General features: G+C 38.5%; 1 protein-coding gene across 1 annotated transcript in view; it reads left to right on the plus strand.

Moving 5' to 3' along the window:
* LOC117344666 (uncharacterized protein SPEM3-like) overlaps positions 1 to 9,687 on the plus strand; it is a 49,359-nt gene extending 39,672 nt beyond the window's left edge. Inside the window, exon 2 of the mRNA XM_033907494.1 lies at positions 9,338 to 9,687. Within this exon, the coding sequence (XP_033763385.1) occupies positions 9,338 to 9,687 (350 nt within the window). The remainder of the gene's footprint in view (positions 1 to 9,337) is intronic.
* The last annotated feature ends 630 nt before the right edge of the window (positions 9,688 to 10,317 follow it).

Below are 10,317 nucleotides of genomic sequence, written 5' to 3' on the forward strand. Positions count from 1 at the left end.
CTCGGAATACCAGGTGATTGATAACATAGGTCTCGGATTACCAGGAGACTGATAACATGGGTCTCAGAATACCAGGATGTTGATAACATAGGTCTCGGATTACCAGGAGACTGATAACATGGGTCTCAGAATACAAGGAGGCTGATAACATATGTCTCAGAATACCAGGAGACTGATAACATGGGTCTCAGAATACAAGGAGGTTGATAACATAGGTCTCGGAATACCAGGAGACTGATAACATAGGTCTCAGAATACCAAGGACTGATAACATAGGTCTCAGAATACCAGGATGCTGATAACATAGGTCTCAGAATACCAGGAGGTTGATAACATAGGTCTCAGAATACTAGAGACTGATAACATAGGTCTCAAAATATCAGGTGACTGATAACATAGGTCTCATAATACCAGGAGGCTGTTAACATAGGTCTCAGAATACCAGGAGACTGATAACATAGGTCTCAGAATACCAGAGACTGATAACATAGGTCTCAGAATACCAGGAGACTGATAACATAGGTCTCAGAATACCAGGTGACTGATAACATAGGTCTCAGAATACCAGGAGGCTGATAACATAGGTCTCAGAATACCAGGAGGCTGTTAACATAGGTCTCAGAATACCAGAGACTGATAACATGGGTCTCAGAATACCAGGAGACTGATAACATAGGTCTCAGAATACCAGAGACTGATAACATGGGTCTCAGAATACCAGGAGACTGATAACATAGGTCTCAGAATACCAGGAGGCTGTTAACATAGGTCTCAGAATACCAGAGACTGATAACATGGGTCTCAGAATACCAGGAGACTGATAACATAGGTCTCATAATACCAGGAGGCTGTTAACAGAGGTCTCAGAATACCAGGATACTGATAACATAGGTCTCAGAATACCAGAGACTGATAACATGGGTCTCAGAATACCAGGAGGCTGTTAACATAGGTCTCAGAATACCAGAGACTGATAACATGGGTCTCAGAATACCAGGAGACTGATAACATAGGTCTCAAAATACCAGGTGACTGATAACATAGGTCTCAGAATACCAGGAGACTGATAACATAGGTCTCAGAATACCAGAGACTGATAACATGGGTCTCAGAATACCAGGAGACTGATAACATAGGTCTCAAAATACCAGGTGACTGATAACATAGGTCTCAGAATACCAGGAGACTGATAACAGAGGTCTCAGAATACCAGGAGACTGATAACATAGGTCTCAGAGTACCAGGTGACTGATAACATAGGTCTCAGAATACCAGGAGACTGATAACATAGGTCTCGGAATACCAGGAGACTGATAACATAGGTCTCAGAATACCAAGGACTGATAACATAGGTCTCAGAATACCAGGAGGCTGTTAACATAGGTCTCAGAATACCAGAGACTGATAACATAGGTCTCAAAATACCAGGTGACTGATAACATAGGTCTCAGAATACCAGGAGACTGATAACATAGGTCTCAGAATACCAGGAGACTGATAACATAGGTCTCAGAATACCAGGAGGTTGATAACATAGGTCTCAGAATACCAGAGACTGATAACATAGGTCTCAGAATACCAGAGACTGATAACATAGGTCTCAGAATACCAGGAGACTGATAACATAGGTCTCAGAATACCAGGAGACTGATAACATAGGTCTCAGAATACCAGGAGGTTGATAACATAGGTCTCAGAATACCAGAGACTGATAACATAGGTCTCAGAATACCAGAGACTGATAACATAGGTCTCAGAATACCAGGAGACTGATAACATAGGTCTCAGAATACCAGAGGACTGATAACATAGGTCTCATAATACCAGGAGGCTGTTAACATAGGTCTCAGAATACCAGGAGACTGATAACAGAGGTCTCAGAATACCAGAGACTGATAACATAGGTCTCAGAATACCAGGGACTGATAACATAGGTCTCAGAATACCAGGAGACTGATAACATAGGTCTCAGAATACCAGGAGGTTGATAACATAGGTCTCAGAATACCAGGAGGTTGATAACATAGGTCTCAGAATACCAGAGACTGATAGCATAGGTCTCAGAATACCAGGAGGCTGTTAACATAGGTCTCAGAATACCAGGAGGTTGATAACATAGGTCTCAGAATGTCCAGGGCGGATAACATAGGTCTCAGAATACCAGGAGGCTGATAACAGAGGTCTCAGAATACCAGGGACTGATAACATAGGTCTCAGAATACCAGGAGACTGATAACATAGGTCTCAGAATACCAGGAGGTTGATAACATAGGTCTCAGAATACCAGGAGGTTGATAACATAGGTCTCAGAATACCAGAGACTGATAACATGGGTCTCAGAATACCAGGGACTTATAACATAGGTCTCAGAATACCAGGGACTGATAACATAGGTCTCAGAATACCAGGAGACTGATAACATAGGTCTCAGAATACCAGGAGGTTGATAACATAGGTCTCAGAATACCAGGAGGTTGATAACATAGGTCTCAGAATACCAGGAGGTTGATAACATAGGTCTCAGAATACCAGGAGACTGATAACATAGGTCTCAGAATACCAGGAGGTTGATAACATAGGTCTCAGAATACCAGAGGACTGATAACATAGGTCTCAAAATACCAGGAGGCTGATAACATAGGTCTCAGAATACCAGGATGTTGATAACATAGGTCTCGGAAAACCAGGTGATTGATAACATAGGTCTCGGATTACCAGGAGACTGATAACATAGGTCTCAGAATACCAGGGACTGATAACATAGGTCTCAGAATACCAGGAGACTGATAACATAGGTCTCAGAATACCAGGTGACTGATAACAGAGGTCTCAGAATACCAGGAGACTGATAACATAGGTCTCAGAATACCAGGAGACTGATAACATAGGTCTCAGAATACCAGGAGGTTGATAACATAGGTCTCAGAATACCAGGAGGTTGATAACATGGGTCTCAGAATACCAGGAGGTTGATAACATAGGTCTCAGAATACAAGGAGGTTGATAACATAGGTCTCAGAATACCAGGAGGTTGATAACATGGGTCTCAGAATACCAGGGACTGATAACATAGGTCTCAGAATACCAGGGATTGATAACATAGGTCTCAGAATACCAGGAGACTGATAACATAGGTCTCAAAAAACCAGGAGACTGATAACATAGGTCTCAGAATACCAAGATGTTGATAACATAGGTCTCAAAATACCAGGAGACTGATAACATAGGTCTCGGAATACCAGGAGGCTGTTAACATAGGTCTCCGAATACCAGGAGGCTGATAACATGGGTCTCAGAATACCAGGGACTGATAACATAGGTCTCGGATTACCAGGAGACTGATAACATAGGTCTCAGAATACCAGGGACTGATAACATAGGTCTCAGAATACCAGGATGTTGATAACATAGGTCTCGGAATACCAGGTGATTGATAACATAGGTTTCGGATTTCCAGGGGACTGATAACATAGGTCTCAAAATACCAGGAGACTGATAACATAGGTCTCGGAATACCAGGAGGCTGTTAACATAGGTCTCAGAATGTCCAGGGCGGATAACATAGGTCTCAGAATACCAGGAGGCTGATAACAGAGGTCTCAGAATACCAGGGACTGATAACATAGGTCTCAGAATATCAGGAGACTGATAACATGGGTCTCAGAATACCAGAGACTGATAACATAGGTCTCAGAATACCAGGAGGCTGATAACATAGGTCTCAGAATACCAGGGACTGATAACATAGGTCTCAGAATACCAGGATGTTGATAACATAGGTCTCAGAATACCAGGGACTGATAACATAGGTCTCAGAATACCAGGATGTTGATAACATAGGTCTCGGAATACCAGGTGATTGATAACATAGGTTTCGGATTTCCAGGGGACTGATAACATAGGTCTCAAAATACCAGGAGACTGATAACATAGGTCTCGGAATACCAGGAGGCTGTTAACATAGGTCTCAGAATGTCCAGGGCGGATAACATAGGTCTCAGAATACCAGGAGGCTGATAACAGAGGTCTCAGAATACCAGGGACTGATAACATAGGTCTCAGAATATCAGGAGACTGATAACATGGGTCTCAGAATACCAGAGACTGATAACATAGGTCTCAGAATACCAGGAGGCTGATAACATAGGTCTCAGAATACCAGGGACTGATAACATAGGTCTCAGAATACCAGGATGTTGATAACATAGGTCTCAGAATACCAGGGACTGATAACATAGGTCTCAGAATACCAGGATGTTGATAACATAGGTCTCGGAAAACCAGGTGATTGATAACATAGGTCTCGGATTACAAGGAGACTGATAACATAGGTCTCAGAATACCAGGATGTTGATAACATAGGTCTCGGATTACCAGGAGACTGATAACATAGGTCTCAGAATACCAGGATGTTGATAACATAGGTCTCGGAATACCAGGTGATTGATAACATAGGTCTCGGATTACCAGGAGACTGATAACATGGGTCTCAGAATACCAGGATGTTGATAACATAGGTCTCGGATTACCAGGAGACTGATAACATGGGTCTCAGAATACAAGGAGGCTGATAACATATGTCTCAGAATACCAGGAGACTGATAACATGGGTCTCAGAATACAAGGAGGTTGATAACATAGGTCTCAGAATACCAGGAGGCTGATTACATAGGTCTCAAAATACCAGGAGGTTGATAACATAGGTCTCAGAATAAAAAAAGGTAAATACAGAATAACTATGGCTATGGGATATAGCGGAGACAGGTATTACTTTACAGTCCCCTGTGATAGTTATGTTATAAAGCGGAGGCAGGTATTACTTTACAGTCCCCTGTGATAGTTATGTTATAAAGCGGAGAGAGTTATTACTTTACAGTCCCCTGTGATAGTTATGTTATAAAGCGGAGAGAGGTATTACTTTACAGTCCCCTGTGATAGTTATGTTATAAAGCGGAGAGAGGTATTACTTTACAGTCCCCTGTGATAGGTATCTTATAAAGCGGAGACATGTATTACTTTACAGTCCCCAGTGATAGTTATGTTATAAAGCGGAGACATGTATCACTTTACAGTCCCCAGTGATAGTTATGTTATAAAGCGGGGGCAGGTATTACTTTACAGTCCCCTGTGATAGTTATGTTATAAAGCGGAGACATGTATCACTTTACAGTCCCTAGTGATTGTTATGTTATAAAGCGGAGGCAGGTATTACTTTACAGTCCCCTGTGATAGTTCCTAGATTCCTTCTGATAGTCAACACTTTAACAGTGGTAGCTGTATTTTCAAGAGCGTACATGTGTGGGAGGGAGAACGCCTCGATTTGGTTTTATTTATGGCTACATTATATATGGAAAGTATCTACTAGTATTTTGGAACTTTTCTCCACAAGAAAATTGAGTATCTACACGTATATTCAACCTTTAGCAATGAGTTGTTTAATTATATGTCCGTAACGGTTTTCCGGATTTACCGATTCCTGGATTCTTTCCCGCATTCTTTCTCTAATGGCGATTAGAATTTTGTCAGTCACTTAAAAATTCATTTGCTTCTTGGCATCTTTTAGGTATTTGTACTTTCCAAGTTTGTTATGAATTCTTCTAAACCTGTTATAAATTCTTTGGCAAATTCGAAATATTCATCATCGATTGTTTGGAAACTAAAAAAAAAACAATCCAAGGGGGATAACTCGAATACATCCATCACTCATTGACGATCAATCCCTGTGTATCGTTTAAAAGGTAAAGCAGACACCTAAATTCTATATGTTTTACTGAATATGTCCTACCCTGAGGATGTAACAAGGAAATCCCCAACCCGAGGGGCTATAATCTTTTTTTCCCCTCATATTATTTTTATTGATCATACATGCAATTGTTACAACATATAATACATATACATATGTCCGAATCCACTAAGATTAATATAATAGATAATGAGAAAATGACATACAAGTATGAATGAAGTGATATACGTCAATATTTACATGGTGGTGGCAAAGCCACGATATAAACTAAGTAAAAAGATTTGCAGTCTATGTGAGCATAATTGACACCCAAAACGTGACATCAATCCATGCCGCGCAACGAAACTACTTGTAACTAACGTAAACAATCGTGGCTTCATGTTAATCAAAAAGTATCAAATAGAAATTTTAAACAATTTTCTTACACAAATAATAAAAAGAATTGAACAGACTGGTTTTTTTTCGTATTATTTCAATGCACTTTTTTGTTTGCCAATCTGCACGTGACAAATTAATTTTGAATAAATAGGCTGTTCCATTTGTCGAACCCCATTGACGAAATCGCTGGATATTGGCATTTTTATGCTAACTCAATTTTAATTTTCAAAAATAACAAAAAAATATGTCGAGAATGTAAATATAAAAAGCGCACAATATGACGTTTGTTTGCAAAGCTCTTGCATCTTGTATCGACCATAGACACCAAAAAAAGACAGTTTAATCCATAAATACACTTTGTATAATTCACCTTCCAATTAATTATTATATTGATAAAGTTCCATTTACTATTGATTTTGTCCTTTTCCCTAACATTGTAGGTGCACATACCAATTTCCTCTTTTCTTTTATAATCGAATAAATGTAATTTACCCTTGGAAATGGAAGGAATAGTCCCCCTTTGCTAACAATAGCAACAAAAAAAATCATATTCTGATCTAACATCGCTTACCCCAAAAGTACTTTTTGAGAATAAAATGTTAGTTCCATACCATGTTTTATTTGTATAGGGTTAGAGAAATGAAAACTAAGAAGCCTTTGAATTACAACAGCCCCAAAAGCATTGTCTCCCTTCCATCTTCACAGAATGTACACCTTTTAGGTTAAATTATTTTAATTTGCATGAATCTAACATTAGTGTATAGAATATTATGCAATATTTTAAACTGAAAATTCTGAAGTTTAATATCTTCAGTAAGAAGTTTTGGAGTAGAGTAGTAAATTTGCCACTTTTCATCAGTTATATTAACTTACAATATCTCATTCCATTTTCGTTGACTTGTTGGTTTGCTATATAGTTATCAAGCAACACTTTATAGAAAAAAATGTAACTTTTCACATTTTTATTAATATGCTCTATTATTTTAATGTGATCATCTGGATCGACACATGACTCCTCTAAGACATTTATGAAGCCGTAGTACTCTACAAAGGTAATCTCAATATTGTAGTTTTGGTGAATGTTTCAAAAGACATAAAACTATTGTTATATACAAGATCATTGATAAAAAAAACCTTTGGAACACCAATGTCTGTGGAAAACAGGCTTTCTATCTATATTAATATCATCATTGTACCAAATTGGCTGTGAAACAACTTGTTGTGGGGTTGTGGGTGGCTTATCTTCTACGATGGATGACCATACACATAATTATTACTGCCTAAAAGTGTTAACAAATTTTGAAATTTTAACTAATCCTTCTTTAGTTATTTTGAACATTTGATCCCCTCCAAATAATTCTATCTTTTCCTATACTAATGTTTTCTATGGGGAGCAATGAATGGGATTTAAACGATTTTTTATCCAGGATAATTTCAAAGCATGACAAAAGGATAAAACATGAGGGATACCTTTGTATTAAAGTTGGCAAAGCTAAAGAGTTTTACTTTTCTATGAAATTATCTTTATATATATATTTCTTTTGAAAATTAAACATGATGCCCAGTTATTTAAATTTCCCCTGTTGATTCCAGAATAAATTTCTTTGTGGCAGAATTTCCAACCCACAACCGCGCCCGGATCAAATGACTCGTGTTTTTTCCGTATTTGTTTTAAGACCGGAAACACTTGCAAACTTTTCTAAAGTGACCGACACTGTTTCCAGTACACTAGGATCGTCCGATAGGGTACATGATGTGTCTTCTGCAAACTGATTCATCAAATACTCAGATTTATTCATATCTATACCAGTTACATCAGGGTATATTTAATTGCTGCACTTAACAATTCTACACATAAAATAAAAATGGGAATCCTTGTCTAACACCCTGCTGAATTAAAAAAAATTCTGAACAATGTCCAAAATTATAGAATTGCAATGTTTCGAATATAAAATTAGTTTCTAGAGAATCAAAAGCTTTCTCAAGTCTATTAGAAGAAGTAAACCAGGAATATTTTGTTTTTCTGTAAAATCCAAAATATCACCTAATAATCTAGTACCTTCCCAAACGTACCTACCCTTAGTAAACCCTTTTTGTGTTTGACTTATAAGAATATCTAGAGCTGTGTTTAGAGTATTTGTTATTACAGAAGAAACTATTTTGTAGTCTACATTTAGTTATGTTATGACTCTCCAGTTTTTTTTATATATAATTTGGATTTCGAGGGGTGATATTCTTGGCTATGTGACTCGAGGCTCTTCTTTGGGGTGTGACAGAGAAATCTTCAGCCCGAGGGTTGATACTCTTGGCTGTGTGACTCGAGGGGGTGTTGATCCTGGTTTTCGGACCCGAAGATCAGCCGAGGGCTAGACAATCATTCATTTATTCATTTTATTGACCATAGACCTTAGAGCCTATCAGTACATAATAGAAGTGGTTGCTGCAGTGAGCGTCAAATGTCGTCGTGTATACCACGATGGCAATGAAAAAGGACTCAAACGTGTATTACTGTCACACTGATAGACAGACAGACGGACGGACGGACGAACAATCAGATAACTTTACAAAACTTAATCGTCTGTGAATCTAACAGTTCGATAACCTTCGAAACTGATGACGTATGCCAAAACTATTTCTTAATATATTTCTTTCTGATATCTAAACAACACTGACAGCGGTATTCGTCTTCCACATCCAATGAATTACAATAGAACAATATCTGTAATACCTGTTAATATTCCCACGTCTTCAGGATGGCTAAGTTATGTGCAGAGAGACGTAATTTCGTTATCGTTATCCCGCGCTGTTGGCAGAGATTTAGTTATATAGAATTGTAAAGCAACCTTATCTACCATGTGTCTATAAAGATCACATTTGCTTCAGACATAAATTGAATTTGATTGGCGTGATCATCGATTCGCTGCTTAATTTTAGGCAAAGGATTGATATCAGTGGGTGACTGTCTCCCCCAGCCACATCCAAATCCCAGCTCAAATAACTTTTGTTTACGATAAACAAGTCAATTGTGCTCCTAGTGTTTCTCTGTAAATAAAATTATATCCTTCTGTTTAGATGAAATTGTCAGATTTTAATACTTCAAATCAATATTGTTACATTGTAAATCATCGTGTATTTACTAGAGGTTGGCGACAAAGTTCAATGTATACATAGCTTTCAAAGTAGATCTTTTGATTATTGTTTTTCAATATTTTCCAGGATATGTACATTACACAGCACATCAGATCAACACACATCCTCACACTCATACCCACACACCCACACCCACACACTCACACCCAGTCACACCAACACCCACACCCACACCCACCAACACACCCACACCTACACACGCACCCACATCCACACCCACACGCACCCACACCCGCACTCACACCCACCAACATCCACCAACACCCACACCCACCCACACACACACCAACACACCCACCAACACCCACACCCACACACAACCATCCACACTCACCCAAAATATAAATGTTTGCAAAATTCCAGATGAAGTTTCTACATCAACCGCTTTACGAGTTCTTCAGACTTCATCGGGATAAGAAAGACTATTTCAAACATATGACAAAGTTTTATATTTAAACTCATATTGTTTGGCGTAAAGCAAAGAGGAAAGCTGACTTTATTGCTGAATCGAACAAGGGAGCCAACATAACAAAACTGGAACACATACATATCCAGATAACATTTCCTTTAACTCTACACGAGTTTAGGGGAAAAAAAAACATTTTATTTATTTTTTTACTGTATTGACTGTCAGTTTCCGTGTATCTGAGAATTAAAATGTTTAAGAGGCTTTGCAAACCTTCAAATGATTCGGAAAACAACATTAGATCATCGCCATACAGAAGGAGAAATGGACTCAATTCTCAAAAATCATATTTAATAGCTAGTTTTCGATAAAACTATACTTTGAATCATTTGTAAGCAAAGCAAATGTGACAAAATTTCCCCTTGCATCATTCCAACAGTGTTTGAGAAAAAAACAACACTTGAATACCTTGCTGTAGTATCGAGATTTAACCGTTGCCGAGAGATATGATGACACTATGGGTTTTTTTTCTCTCCCAGAATGCCTCATTCAAGATGGCTGCCAATTGGGCAGCCATCTTGAAATGAGGCATTCTGGGAGAGAAAAAACCCCCATAGATGTCATCAATTCTCTCCCCTGT

The sequence above is a fragment of the Pecten maximus genome, chromosome 16, assembly GCF_902652985.1.
Source record: "Pecten maximus chromosome 16, xPecMax1.1, whole genome shotgun sequence".
NCBI classification, from domain to species: domain Eukaryota; kingdom Metazoa; phylum Mollusca; class Bivalvia; order Pectinida; family Pectinidae; genus Pecten; species Pecten maximus.